Source organism: Stegodyphus dumicola, chromosome 12 (genome assembly GCF_044657685.1).
Source record: "Stegodyphus dumicola isolate Sdum_Otavi_A_Nest chromosome 12, ASM4465768v1".
Lineage (NCBI taxonomy): Eukaryota > Metazoa > Arthropoda > Arachnida > Araneae > Eresidae > Stegodyphus > Stegodyphus dumicola.
The window spans coordinates 74,760,697-74,777,046 of NC_140779.1; the positions used below are offsets into that span (position 1 = coordinate 74,760,697).

Genomic DNA, 16,350 nt, shown 5'->3' on the forward strand with positions numbered 1-16,350 from the left:
TAAACTGCACAGGATTAGGATCCATACCTTCTTTCATTTGTTTAGTAGTAATGAACCTGCTAACGTCCACTCCAATAATTTCGAAAATGCAGGCATTTTTTACACGATCTTCAAAAAGCATTCCTACTGGAATATCAGGGGGTTTGACTCTAAATTTTTGACAAACAATGCATGTTTTGATTACTGCTTTTATAATTCGTCTACTTTTCAGTACTCAATGATTTTTCCTCAAAGCTACCATTAGCGACTGTACTCCACAATGTCCAAGTTCTTGATTAACCATCAAGAACTTGGACAAAATTAGGCACATGATGATCAGATAGTAGAACAATCGGGACTCTGAAATTTTCATCGTGGTCTCTCAAAAGGAGCTTTGATTTAATCCTCAAAATTCCATCAGCATCTGTAAATGTCGACAATGATTTTAAAAGCTTTCTCACTATGGAAAGCGTCTTCTTGAACTTGTCCAAAATCGTAAGTTCAGCTTCTTTAAGCTCTTCAGCAGATAGTTCTCCTGTATTTTTGTTAGGTGTCTTAGAATTCACAGATCATAATCCGGCTATTTATCTTTAGAATCTCTAAGCCAGGGAGGTCCTTCGTGCCATTCTTGCTTTAGTAAGGCTTTTACCGAGCAATCTGGTGGTGGTATGTCTGCAGAATTGAGTTCCAGGAGAAAACTTTTATTTATTGGATTCTGATAGAGTTCTAATTTCATTTACATGGTTAGATACAATAAAGTACAAGGGCCTTCTCTTTGGATCAAATGAAGTACGTCCATAAAATCGGACCAGTAGACTGACTGATTATTTTCTAACGTCAAAGCTTTCTTCACCTCATTGGTTAATCTAGCCCCAATAAGACATGCTAGAAATTCCATCCTTGGAATCGATAATCTCTTCAAAGAAACAATTACTGATCTAGCTTGTATTGACAAGCTACTTTTCCCTCCTTTTCAGCTCTAAGAAAAATACAAGTCGCATGCAAACTTTGACGCGTTATAAAATGTATGCAGTGTTATGTCGGATTCACTAAGGTCTAAATCAGATAGTCTGAAAAGTATCTTGAGGTTTTTAATTTCTGGTAACTCATCTTTCCATTTTTCAAATCTTTTAATTATATCTTCTGATATTTAGAATCCCAACTTCCAGCATTTCTAAAGAAGCAGTTTAGGAATTAACGCTATCGGGCAAGTGAAACCTATGGGATCAAATAACTGATGTGTTTTAGATAGAATTTTTCGTTCAGTAATCGGTTCATTGTTCTCAGTTTTTATCAATTGGCATGACAGGATGTCTGTCATAGTATCTCACGTGAGACGTAAAACCGATACATCGTTTTCATCTATATAAGCTGATCTATCTCTAAAAGAATCTTGTATCTCAGAAAGAAAATTCCATTGACTAAGTCAGAGAATTTTTTGGGACTCTCTTTTGAAATATTTTAAGTCAGCAACAGAGTCAATACTTGCAACACAACTATCCACATAAAATGAATCTTTCGGTTTCATTGCAAGTCCTTTCAAAGGCTCTTCTACTTGATCTAAAACATTATTCACAATAGCTGCAAGTAAAAAGGGGCTGTTTGAAATAACGAATAAGACCCTGAAATGTCTGTAGGTGATTAACTGTTGGGGATCTCCACCTTTCCACCATATAAACCGTAAAACATCTCTATCGTTTTAGTTCAGGCTTATCTGCAAGGAGGCTTGTTCGATGTCTGCAACAACTCCGATATTTCCCCACCTAAACCGATTTAAAATTGTCGGAATCATCTCAATTAGATTGGGATCTTTTTAGATGCATTCATTCAATGAGATGGAGCTGCCAGTTCTAACAGAACCATCAAACACAGGACGAACTCTAGTGGCAGAGCTCTCCTTAAATATCGCTCTATGTGGCAAATAATGCATACCCAACTTGTCCTGATCAATTTGCTCAATTATACCTTCTTTTTCCCATTGATTGAAAACCTCTTCAAATTTACTTAATCCAGGGTTTCTTACACTGTGGGTCGCGGAACCTGCAGTAGGGGATCGCCAAAAATTTTAGCAGTTTTGATATTTCTATGATTTATTATAATAATTTTAAGATTACCAAATATTTTTACACAATGTATCTGAAAGTAGATAAAAATAAGACAATGCAGACAAAGGGAAAAAAAACGAAAAACATTCTTTTTTTTTAATATAAACGTTTTTGCTTTGCACGTGATGTTGTCATTTCGTCTGTTACCTACTTAAAATTTAAATGATCGTCACCCGGAAAGTCGACGCCCTGTCTAGAAGACAATGCTTAGAGAGTTGCTTATATTGTACAACGTTGAAGAGAAATACGAGCTGGTTAATTCCGTCGAACGTTAAATTACAACTTCAACATCAGCTGACCCAGACCCCAAGTAGAAACGTACCTGGCAGGATATTTCAATCTATAGTTCTAAGATAAACCAATATTGAGCTCTAAGGCTGAACTCCATATTTGAAGTGGCATCTAGTACCGGAAGTTCGAATCAGATGTTAGAAGGGCATTCAAATGGCAGCTGATATTTTGAAGATCTCGGACATTCTTTAAAGAACTACATAGCAGCCCGACAAGAGGCTACTTCAGAATAATTAAGAATTTGCATACTTCGAGAGTGATTCTAGTAGAGTAATAATGCAAGGTCTGATGTGCAAACATGGTGCCAATCATGCAATGCTTGTGCGAGTCAGAATGGACCAAAGAAACGCAGAGGGAAGTTACAACATTATAATGTAGAAGCGCTTCTTGGAATGCATCGCCTTCTGTCAAGGACTGCTGATGGCAACAACTTTCTTGTCACGGATAACTTCACAAAGTGGACTGAAGCACTCCACTTTTTTCACCAATTTTCTGCTGCCCGTGTATTCTTAACACTATAAAGTGATGAATCCCCATTTTCAAACTATTTCTGAAATTGAATATTGTATGCATCCAGCATCTATTACTTTCCCTTGATTGAACACATCTAAATTGTTACTTTTAGCAGTTGCTTAGAAAGAGCTACACTTCTAATTATAATATGGCAGTGCTATGAAACTTGCAGAATGGTCACTTCAGGGTTTCAGCATCAAAACGTGTATCGTTTTTAACAAAGAGCTTAATGATATTATTTTGGTATTGCACAAGCTACCTGCTTTGGACATTGTAATGGATTTATTAAATTAAATTTGCTCACCCATTATAATACATACCTGCCTAGTTAACCAATGTTTGGTTTTTCTCACCTGTTTGACCACTTAATTATATAGAACAAAACAATGTTTCTTTTACAAACTTGAATATTTTCAAAAAGTGAAATAAATTTAATAAAAACACTTGATTTTTTAACAGAGTAAATTTAACTCAATAAAATTACAGTTTATATATGTGCCTTATATAAAATTGAGTATGCAGTATTTATAATTATATCTTGCATCATCCAGAAACCCAATGAATGGGTTATATTTGGTTATATTCCTCATGTTCAGCAGAAGATATTTTAGATATTTTTAAGAATTTTGCATCTTGGCGATTAATTTTTTCACAACTGACCCTATCTGTTTTCAAATTTTGTTCTCAATTTAAGTTTTTAGGCATTTTTTTAATTATTATTTAATTTTTAATATCTTTACTTGGTAATAACAGTGTGCTTTAGTAGGAGAGTTCTGAGTATTTAAAAAATACAATTAAGTATTTTGTAAAAATAAAATGATATAACAATTAATGCTTAATAAAAATTCATAGACTTTATTTATTTTCATACAAGCAAACATCATTCTCAATACAACTAGTAACAATTCTTCTGCAAATGCACCTACAATGATTTTCATGAATATGTTAACTACACTGCAGATCACATAAAAATTCATGCATGTCATGCCATGCATACCAAAACAAATATAGGCACTTTTAGTAGTTTTGAAAAATTTTCTTTAGTTTTTGTACAGTAATATACATCATCTTATATAATTTCATAAGTAGAAAGCACCAAGTTGAAATAAAACGTTAAATTAGCACCTATAATTAGCACATCTAATAAAATTAAAAAATTTAATAATTTTTAAAACAGTAATAAAATGAACATGATTGAAAGACAAAACATTTAAGATATCACAACCAACAATTATTATGTTATAACATATAATTATTAATGGCAATGCTTCAACTAGAAATACATTTCTAACGTGAAAAGGGATACTAATTAAAATTAATTTTCTGATTAGTAAATTCCATCTCTCATGTACCTGCCATGGAAAAGGAAACTTTCAGATTTAGATATATATACATATACAATTGAGCTTATATCAAAACTATAATTTTTAAAAACAATATTATTTTCAATTTAATTTACTTTAACATAATGTGCAGTTTGAAGGGGGGGGGACGGAGGTGCATGACTAAACCATACATACTGTGAAATCTTTTATGCTGGTTCATAATGCACTTGTCATTCACCATTAAAATGAAAAATTATAGAAAATTATATCAACAACATTCTAAACTCCTGCAGTTGACAATTTTACACATACCTAGTATTTTACAAAGGGGGGGGGGTAAAGTAATAAACAGTATTTATTCCTTTCCAATACTATACAGGAGGTGGGCCATCTGGATAACGAAGCATTGGATTCAGAGAGCTAGCAAAACTGTTTGATAATCGACAACTTAATTCTTCCTCCTCTTCTAAAGGCATGAAGATAGCAGCCCCAACAAGGAGTAACAAAATTGCTTGGATTGGAAAAGAAGCTCTTGCAACTCTTAGTAAGAAACTGCAACATCGTCGAATTGTGGCTGGTCTATCATCATCACTACAAAAGAAAATTTCAGCGTTAGATGGTATTCCTTGATGGAAAGAAAAACTATTTGCAAAATTACATTACACAACCATACATAAATTTTAGATGATGATTTGATATTATGAAAATATACAAAATAGTTAGGTCTTAAAAGGTACATCAAATCCTTTGATACTTAATATAATATAAAAACTTAATTCAGTCAATAAGAATAACATAAAAATTTAATTCAGTTCACACTTCTTAATTCAATTAATAAGAAACTATTGATTTCTGGTGAATATTTAAATTATACTACAAAAGTAACATAAAATTTATCAATGTTTAAATTTTCTAGTTAAAAATTTTAGTACCAAGTTATTATTTCTCTGTCACCATGTTCAGTATGGTTATTGGCAGTGCTAGCTGCCATAGCAGTATTCAAAGCACTGAGAAAGCATAGATATTTGTAGTTGTAAAGTTTTCCCTTCTCATGAGTGTAATATGCGTCCACTTCTAGAGGTGCACCTTGGGGGAATATCATCAGTGATGAAACTGCTATTTGGACAATACTTAAAGAGCAAGTTTCTGGGCCATTATTGGGAGAGAAAATATTGGTCTTATATTTAATTGAAAAATCTCTGACAGCTTTCATCTTCAGCATTAAATATACTTAGTTCTGTTACAATGTTTTCTAAGAACTAGAAATGACACAAATTTAGACTAACACAGAAGTATTACACATCTTCTGTATATTTGAAAAGGAAACAAATATATTAATTCATTTTATAAAAGTATTTAATGTTTTAATTAAATATATCATGAATTAAATGCATTTTTTTCAAATTAATCAGATTAAAAAAGGAAAAAGTAATACTTTTAAATATAGCTTTAAACAGCTTAGTTTGTTAATCAATAAATTTGAAATACATTTTGTTGAACAGCAATAAAATAGAATGAAAAGTGAAACAATGCATTTACAATGGACGACATTTAAACTGAATCAATTCAAAATTGTGGTTTAAGACAAATAGACCTTTTGGGCTGTTTCCCACTTTTCAACATCATTAATTTATTTAATATTTATGAAGCAACAAAAACTTTTTATTTCTGAAGTCTCACAAATAAAAATAAAATGGACATTCATTAGGAACTGAAAGGAAATTTAAGCTCTTATTCATTAATTTTATTTCTTATTTTTAAATTGTTTTTTAAAAAAATACATGGCTTAATATAGTTAGAAAACCAAAATGCATGCCATTTATATGAAAAAACTTACACTGATGGTGAGAAACCAGCCATCTGTGAGACCTTTTGTGATGTAGATATACTCTAGAATAAAAAATATTCAGGAATAAGTAACAAGAAAATAATATGGAGAATAAAACAGATCGTGCAAGAAAATAAGTAACCCCCCCCCCCAAAAAAAACATGAAAAATTATGCACACTTAATAAATTTTAAAATTAAGAATATAAAAGCATGTTTCAAAAAGAAAGCTAAACTATTCCTTTAAAGTTAAGTAAAAGTCTAATAATTTGACATTTAACAACTTGGCAGGTTTTCTATAAACACTGCCTGCCATAATATGGTATCATTAACATCCCATTTAACAATATCTGGAAAAGCTCAACAGTTGCTTCACATCCTTTTGGCATTTCAGTATGTCCTTTATTTAACCCTTTCAGGACGGGCATCCCATATACGCATTCCTTAAGAACGACTCTTACTGCCGGGCATCCCATCCACGCATCAGTAAAGATCGCATTCAGAGGACGGGTGATGGGTATACGCATTTTAAGGTGGAACGTTTTTCTGAAGGCCACTAGATGGCATCCTGTGTTCATTACTTTTGAAATGAATACAGTTTTAGGTTCCTGACCTTGAGTTTCATATATTCTACTTGACTTTGGTATTTTACTCATCAGCTGTTCAAGAGTGAGGGGAGGGGCGGAAGGAAAGCGTAAACAGAGGCTGGCTCTTTAAATCGCTGCATGCTAATGAAAACATTCTTGTATCTGATTTATATCCAATTGCTTTTTTTATTCTATTTTTTTCCTCTACTATGTATGGTCTTTTAGGGTTACTGTGCGGTCTTTTAGGGTTACTGTGCGGAGTTTTTTACATTTTGCATCGCCTTCAGATATATTTCCGTTCCTTCTTTTTTTATTTAAGAAAGCCTCAACTCCAGTCTATTATAGCGGGAAGGCGCTATTTATCAGAGGAAGAATATCCTAGTATGGTTAGTGAACCATTTAACTAACGCAAATGAGAGTACTGATTCATTTTCTAAAGAGTTAAAAAGTGATACTTTTTTTAAGAGTTACAAAGTGATACTTCTCTGTGCTTCGAGATTTACCACACTCGTTTTCATTTTAAATTTTGTTACTTCTTACTCTAAATAGCCTTTATTGTGTTCTTTTTATTAATTTTAAACTTTATTGATGGATTTTATCAATTAAAACTTTGGAATAATTTGAATAGTGCTTCCGAAAATTATTTTAGAAGATAAGCAATTTTTTAAGTATATTTTCATGTAAAATTAAGAAAAAAATGTTTTAAGGGCTAATTTTAACATATATAAGAGCTCAAGTAATAATTTAAAATTTTACCAAAAATTACGATGCTAGAAGCGAAACTTTTGTTTTTCTGATTTTTGTTATAAAATTAGACTTAGCGATGCAAAACCTCCATCCTGTATGGTGACTTCCTTCGATTCTCTTCTGTCCCGCGCCGTCGCGAAAAGGTTAAAAGACTGCCTTTATATATCATTTGTTTTCTTCATTTATTTAAAATACTTTTTAAAATTTAGTAAAAATGATGATATGAGAATAAAATAGAAATATATGACTAACAATTGACCAAAAGCTGGAAATCATTAATTGACTAAACAATGTAATGGAGGAATTTGGACTAGGCAATGATGACAGATACAATGTAAAGGAGGAATTTGGTATTGGCTGGAAATCATTAATTGACTACGAAAAGATGATGACAGAAGCACTGTAATAGAGGAATTTGGTATTGGATCTTCTAATAATAGCAAAAAATAAAAGCTACCTACGTTCCCGTTTGAGTCTGTACTTCGAAAGGAAAATCTTCTAAAATACTTAGCAAGTATTAAAAAAATCTAAGCTGGACAGGGTTTTATATCAGTGGTTTAATACACAGAGAACTGAAGGTAAGCTTGTAACAGGATCTGTGCTAGTAGGAAAAGTTAAGCACCCAAAGAAATGAAATTTCCAAGTGATAGCTGTTTTCAGACAGATTTTTAAAAAAAATAATAATTCTCTAAATTAGACACTTCAAGTGGACCAAAATCTGTTGATTAAGATACAGTGTAAATAAGCTAATTTTCAATGCTCTTCTTATAAGGACAACTTATCGTCTCATCATGTATTAAAAAATAGTCAATCCTTTATGTTATTGTATGCCAAATTCTACTTAGCAGAATGAAAAAAAAAATATTAACAAAAAGTTTTAAATTAAATAAGGCTAGGTCCACTATTTTATTTTTTGAAAATGTTTCTGGTCATCACAAACTTCTGTTTTTAGGAAATACACATGACTGCAGAGTTACCTGAAGAGCAGTTTTATCAACTGTAAATCATGCTTTCAAAAATTATTAAATGGTTTAAATGATTAGAATGAAATACTTGTGGCAGAGCTATATGACAATATAACTCTGTCAGAAGAGTATTAAATTAGAATGTATTGAATCCACACAACAAAAGAAATAAAGAGTGATGAAGATTCAACCTTTATCATTTGGCATGAGAACACTGAAGTGTTACATACATTTGTGTAATTTTTCCCCAAAAAAGCTAAATAACTAATCATGAATATTTATATTTTAGGAAGTAAATTTTTTTTCTGTTAAGAAACAGCAGAGTCTATAAAACAGGTGGGCATTCAAACTTTATTCGAAAACACTTGATGCACTAGCAATACTGATTATTTCAAAGCAAAATCTGTTTAAATATAATTATATTATTTATTAATTCATTTACTAATAAATTTCATTCATGATTCAAATAAAGTATGTAAAAAATTTTCATTCCAATATGTAATCAATTACATAGAAAAAATCATTTATGGCATTATATAATTTTAGTCTGATAACTGTAGATATTTGATAATTCAGCATCGCTTCAAGTCCTAACTGTTGCACATTATCAGACTTTTACCATATATGCAATTAAAAGTTGCAAACAAAGATGCTTTAAATATGTTGGTACTTTCAACTTATCCTCCACCCCCTAGAAAAGTCACAAAAAGTGTTCATGAGGCAAAGCAATATGACACCAAATTAGTTATGTGGCAACCTATGATACCACTAAAAAGTATTCATGTGGCAAACCAGGTATGCATATACACTGCGCAAAAAAAGGGGGGGACAGTTTTATATCTCCTGTTCTACTGGGACAACTGACTAAATTCAAATTCTGTTTTTCATGTCTCGAAAGCCCGACTTAGGATACATATTATATTTATATATAGCATTGTTCTAGCATACGTGTTTTGACACAAAATCGGACTTTTTCTGAAATAACACACCAATTTTTTCCATATTTCGATTCTACGACTCAAATTATGCCCAGATATTAAATTTTGTAGTTTTGGGAAAAAATTTACAGAGAAATTAAAAAATTTATCTTGGCACATTTTTTTTCAGTTTGCATCAAGAATAATTCACTTGGCGAACTTCTTAATTTATAGCAACCTATTTTCCTTTCCTTTTTTTCATTCTACACTAGCATAAAAAAGTCATTGTTCATACGAGGGCCATCCAGGAAGTAGATTACGTTTCCGTCTGTGTCCGCTAGGGGCGGGGCTAGCGCGGCCATCTTGGGGTCAGAGCGTTGCGCAGCTCAGTCTGCATCTAGCCGTGCTAGTGAGAGGTTCGTGCTGTGCTCCGTTCAGATACTGTGACGGTTTGAAATGTCTGCGTTAATTGAAAATCCCGCGAGCTGCGAGGTGCGCTCAGTAATAAGGTTTCTGACTGCAAAAAACTGTAAACCGATAGAAATCTATCGGCAGCTTCGTGAAGTGTATGGGGACAACATTATCACTGAAGGTGGAGTGCGTCAGTGGGTCATAAGATTTCAAAATGGCCGAACCAATGTTCACGACGAAGATCGAAGTGGGAGACCCAGCATAGTGACCGCCGAACTTCTCGAAAAAGTCGATGCTAAAGTCCGTGAAAATCGAAATTTCACAATAACGGAACTTTCTTTGAGTTTTCCACAAATTTCGCGAAGTTTGTTGCACGAAATCATCAGCGAAAAGCTTGGTTACCACAAGTTTTGTGCAAGATGGAAGGCAAGAAGAGGTAACGAAGTGGTTGAAGGCGCAGGCGGCCGAATTTTTCGACGAAGGAATTTCCAAGCTCGTACATCGCTACGATAAATGCCTTAATTTGTATGGTGACTATGTAGAAAAGTAGTATTTGAGTGTGGCTTTCATCTGTATATAATAAAATTTGTTTCCTATACTTTGTTTATTTTTTTATTCCAAAACGTAATCTACTTTCTGGATAGTCCTCGTACTTTCAAATAATTTTAACAAAATGCGTAAACCACATTTGGCATTATTATCACTTATAACAAATATGCCAAATTTCAAAACGTGCCAATATGTAAATTCATGTATATCTTAGGAAATTTTGATCAAAAAACTTAAATTTTTGCAAGTATGCTTAGAAATACATCTACTTTAAGATGATGGTAAAAATGCTATAGGTTATAATTCAAATATTTTTTGAAAAAATTATTTTAAATTATAAATTTTAAAATAAATCACAAAAAATGGGTGAATTTTATTTGGAACACCTAAATTTCGAAATGTGAAAGGAAGAATCAAATAAGTTTCATAAAAAAAGAGACATTAATAAATACTGTAAAGGCCCTTATTTTTGCGGGGCATAATTTTCGCGAAAATGAGTATATCAGTGATTTCGCGAGTTGAAAATTTCACGAATTTTATATGAACAGAATCAAGAGTTGAAAAATTTCAAAAGTGCCTAAGTAAAGTTCGAAGTTGAAAATTTCCAACTTTTGCATAAAGCATTTTAAGAAACTTCCTTTTGTCCGAAAAGTTCGTCCCCCCCCATTCCCGTTTAAATGGCGAGTTCAAGCATTTGCTCAAGAATGAGTTTATTGAGTGGTATTCTAATGAGCCTCAATTTTTCATTAGAGGAAAAAGAATCTGTGGACTTGCGAATATTATGACTAAAACCGATTCACGCATCTTGGCTTGTGCGCGTATTTAACGGTATTGAAGCCAAACATGAGATAATTTTGAATAGCTTCAAAGAAGCTGGTATAAATAGTATTCGAAGTGAATGAGCTGCCTTCTATTAATTTTATTGTTTTATATTTGAGAAATATAGTTTATTAGTAAGTGAAAAATTTCTGATTTTTTATTATTATTTGATGTGGAAAAAAAAAAGTATTTCGTGAGGCTTAAATTTTCTCGATTATGACGGGCTCACGAAAATTAAAGCCTTGCGAAAATAAGGGCCTTTACAGTATATACCAAATTCAATTAACAATGTAGAGCTAAAATTTTGAGAGCTAATTTTTTCAAAACTAATTGTGCGATTTTGACAAAACTTTGCACTTAGGCATAATTTGAGTTGTAAAATCAAAATAAGAGAAAAATTTGGCATGTCATTTCAGAAAAAGTCCAATTTTGAGTAAAATACCTATATTAGAACAATGCTATATATAAATCTAATACATATCCTAAGTTGACTTTCAAGACGTGAAAAACACAAGTTGAATTTTCGTCGATCGGCTCAGTAGAGCAAGAGATATAGAATTGCCCCCACCCCTGGCAATGTACATATATCTATTTTGACTGGTACACACTGAAGTTGTACAGAGCTAAATTTGTGAAATTGTCTGATTTTATTAAACAAAAACGACTGCTGTGTACAAAGAAAAAACAACAGGAAAAAAAAAAAAAAAAGGTGGGGATTTCTTGAAAAAAGTGTTTTATTGATTATGTTTCTTGCTTTTTTAAATTTTGATTTATTGGTTGTTCTTATATGGAATTCTTAGTGCACCGCCATTTTGCGAATAGCTGTTGTGTTTTGTACATTAACTTGCTGAAAAACTAGTCATCAATGTGCTTGAGGATGCTCTCCAAAACTGCCAACAACTCTCTTGTAGAGAGTGCAGATAATCAGAAAGTACCAATATTTATTATAGTTTACATATAACACCTACTTATATCTTGTTTTGGATACATACATTACAAAAGGACATCTGACTACTTATGGTTACACAGAAGCATTTGTTACAATTTTTTAAAATAGCTTTCAGGAAATAAATACCTTTTTGTTTCCTAATACACTGGAAAGAAAAGTTAATTTCTCAGTGCATAGTTGAAGAAGACATTGAGAAGTTTTCAATATGGATTTTAGCCTCTGCTGAATTTCAGAGATCTCATTATGAAAGGGTTCAGACTGTCCAGAAACAAGTTCACCTCCAAAAAGATGATCTGACACATCTAACAATGTTTGCACTCTCACACAGCAGTTTTCCAAATGTTGTTTTAGAGCCTAGAAATGACATTTTTATGACATTATTTGCATGATAAAAAGCCTGAAAGAAGTTAACAGCTAAAATACAGAAATAAATACACAACATCACAAATGCCTTTTTTAGAAATCAACTGACAGCTATCAGTTATACGCACTATTTATTACAAGAGCATTATAGTATGACAAAAACTACTAGTGAAATTTTCAATCAATATTAGCACTTACAAAAAATTCTGTATGTTGCTTGTGCAGAATTTCATTAGAAGCAGCAGAGGCTGAAGACATTGAGTCAATTTTTTGTTTTGACTCTTTTAACCATAATTCCATTTCATATATCGTATTCTGGAATTCAGAGCTTTGAATAAGTTCAGACTGTAATTTGTTTTGCCATGCCAGTGCAGCATTATACACTCTATCCCAATGGTCATTGACAGCCTGAAATAAAATTGAATTTTAGTTATATTTTTAGTGCATTTTATTGACTAGCAAATTATCTTGCATATAAAAGTATTAAACAGTTCCCACTGTGAAACAAAATTCATTAATTTAATAGCTCAAAACAAAACTCGGAAAAAATATTATTTGAAAATTTATGAAAAAAATTACTAATATTTATTTATCACTTCCACAGATTTTAAATGATTATGCTTTAGAAATGAAAAAATATGGTAATTTTGCTGAAAAGAAAGTCATTTTGCAACATTTTAATGAAATAAAAATAAAAGGGGCTAAAAGAAAAGAAAAAAAAAATAATAATAATAGTATTTAAAGATAGGTAACATATATACATGAAAAGGAACAAGAAATAAATATTTTATTAGATTTCTAAACAATTAAAACAAACAGCTAAGTATAAAAATAGCTAAAATGTGTCTTAAAAACCTATAGAAACATATCATCTCCTACGCATTTACCTTAATTCTTTCATTGACAGCTAATAATTTTTTGTGTTTTGAAGATGCCAGGTATTTCTTCCCAGTCATATTTAGATTTAATATAGTTGTTTTCCTGGACCATATCTGAGTAATCAGTTTCTATGAGAAGAATAAAGCAGTATAAAAATATGAATTACAAACTTGAAATGCAATATACAAAAGTATAAATAATGCATACACAATATCAGTATAATGAAATTAAAACAATTAAAAAAATTTTTAAAAAGAATTAAAAAAGCAATACAATTAATGATGTGAATACTGCATCATGAAGACTAAACACAATAATTTCAAAAATATCGAGAAGTAATATCATAATAAGTAATGTAATATCACAACTAATTAAAATTAGATTTAAATTATCTGATATATGTGCACAAATTACATCAATTCATTAGATGATTACTAAATTATACTTTGACGGATAATAAAATTGCATAGTCTGTTTAGAAAGTATGAAGTCATTTCTGTCCATCTGGCAATGCCAGCAATGATGCCAAAACATTAAATACATAATCAAGATAATCTTAGTCATCAAGATAGTTTTGCTTTTGTAAAGTATGCATAATTGAAATACAACTTAATGCTTTTTAATAAATGAGATGGAGAGCAATGTGCTAATGAAGTAGCCAACTACTATGTAGTTTTTACGATATGAGAAAAATGGAATCAAAATTCATAAAATATTAAAGCAGGTGCATGAAGAGTTTTATATGTAGCAAGCAGCATTATTTAAATGCATTAAATGTTTCCAAGAGAAACAAGCAGACAGACTGATAATATGCATGCAATACAACTTTCAATCTGTACTCTTTAATAAAAAGATTTCTCACACATTGTCTTTAAGGGCAGTGAAATCAATAGGTAACTGTTAGACTGAATACTGAAGAGATTAATTCTAAAAAAATAACTTCCACATGATTTTAGTCACGAAATTGTGAATGATAAAACTGTGTGAAAAGATAATTCTAAAATGTTTGATCAATGAACAAACACCACGATGATACGAGTGCTGTATTGACTATTTAAATCATGATTTTCTCAATAGCACAATTACAGGTGATGAGGCATAGGTTTAAAAATAAGTTTAAAATAATGAAGTTCAAAAGCAGACTGGAAGACAAAAGAAGAGTCACAAACAAAAGAATATCGAAGAAATATATCCCAAATTATGATGATTTTCTGGAAAGGAGGGTATTCATAAAATTGTGCTCTATGAACATGCTCAAGAAAGGCAGCCTATAAATGCAGTTTATTATACAACACCATCATTCTAAAGAGCACATAGTTCAACATGTATGACCACAGTTGCTGGAAAAAGCAGATGATTTTGCATCATGACAATGTGTCATAGTATTAGTAGTTGATAAATTTCGCCACAACAATTTAATCTGACATCCTCCAGTCTCCTGATCTAGTCACATCTCTCAGAATTTTTACCGTTTATAAAAATCAAAATGGAGTTGAAAGGGCAGCATCTGAAAACTGTGAAAAACATGAAGACAAAGGTGACGAAGCAGTTGAAAGACATATTAGTAACAGACCCATAGCACAAAATTCCAACAATGAAATTGTGTTTTAATAGTGGAAGATACTACAGTCAAATACCGAAAATCCGCTGGCCTGAAATCCGCATTGCCTTGCAGAATATAAACATTCAGTTTATGGGTTCCGGAAACCGCAACACTGAGTACGAAATATCAAAGAAAAAAATACTTACCGAATAATGACGTCATAACTACAGAATAATAATGAGTCAAAACGGAATCAACTCTTTGTTCAAGTTCATGATTCACGTTGTTGTATTTTCTAAGTTTTGTTATTTCATTTCACGAGATTGTTTAGCGCTGCCTTTTTTTATCCGGATATTTTGTGGATAAATTACGAATATTTTTAATTTCAGCCCTTTTTAATACAATGAGAGATAAGAAACGCACTCGTGATTTTACTGCTTGCAACGTTGAAAAACGTAAAAAACACGTTGCATTGACGGTAACGCAAAAAGTGCAAATTCTGCAAAAGATGGAAGCAGGTGCTACTCCTCGATTTATAGCAGAATGGTATGGAATTGCGACATGATTGTGTATGATATATGGAAAAATAAAGAAAAGCTGTTGAAATTTTACAGCAAGAGTGATTCTAACACCAGAATTTGAAACCGGAAATCTTTGCACGAGACGAAATCGGCAAACCTTGATGCTGTGTATATATAATACAATGAATAATATAATCAGTTTATATATGTAATAATAATTTAATGCACATAATAAATTATTGCAATAATATATATAATAATTTAATTAAATGTATCTAATACGCCTTATTCATTTTGCACTTTTAGTCCAAATATTATGCTTTATCTTCTCTGTCCTGAAATTCACAAAATCCTAAAATCCGCACAACCTCTGGTACCAAACTTTGCAGATTTCTGGAATTTTATTGTATTTCAAAGGTGATATACTGGCATACATGAATAAAGCCAAATAAAAAAATTTTATGTACGAGTTCCCGAACTTTCTGGATAGGCTACCTATATTGGTAGCTAATCTAAACTTTTTAAAAAAAGCATTTAAAAAACATGCATCCTTCTGCATCAGAGTCAGCAATAAATTCTTCAACAGCATAAAAACATTGCTACTACAGGGCGATAATTAAACTTCCTTTTTGATATTTATCAATACTTTTATAAAAATTAACAGCAGTATAATCCTTAATCATAGAACTCATGCTCTCATTTTACACTTTTTTTAATTTAAAGAAGAATTTGGAAATAGTCTTCATACTAAAAAAATAGGCAAAGTCAGGAAATGTTTCTGAAAAAAAATGCAATTCACAGTTCACTTTATGCAACAATATGTAACATCAATAATTTCTCAGGAAAACAAACAAAAAATTGGGATAGAAAGAAAAGTTTTTTAAGGGGGGATATTATTTTTGAAGGTGGTTGATGTATAAACTGAATATAAAAGAATGAAAGATGTTGAATATAAAAGCAAATAATAATCAGCTGAATACAAGAAGTTCCTAAAAACTTGTAAACTAATAAATCCTCTACTACACATACAATAGAACCTTGATTATTTAAGGTAACTAGAA

The 16,350-nt window shown here is 31.5% G+C and overlaps 1 protein-coding gene across 6 annotated transcripts in view; it reads right to left on the reverse strand.

The window, feature by feature from the left end:
* Nucleotides 1-3,720: 3,720 nt before the first annotated feature.
* The window catches only part of Msp300 (Muscle-specific protein 300 kDa), a 513,656-nt gene continuing 501,026 nt past the window's right edge, over nucleotides 3,721-16,350 (reverse strand). For all 6 annotated transcript variants that reach the window (XM_085806588.1, XM_085806589.1, XM_085806592.1 and 3 more), the window contains 5 exons: nucleotides 13,234-13,353; nucleotides 12,545-12,754; nucleotides 12,110-12,337; nucleotides 6,051-6,103; nucleotides 3,721-4,804 (listed from right to left, as the gene is read on the reverse strand). In XM_085806588.1, the coding sequence (XP_085662714.1) occupies nucleotides 4,585-4,804; nucleotides 6,051-6,103; nucleotides 12,110-12,337; nucleotides 12,545-12,754; nucleotides 13,234-13,353 (831 nt within the window). In that variant the 3' untranslated portion in view covers nucleotides 3,721-4,584. The remainder of the gene's footprint in view (nucleotides 4,805-6,050; nucleotides 6,104-12,109; nucleotides 12,338-12,544; nucleotides 12,755-13,233; nucleotides 13,354-16,350) is intronic.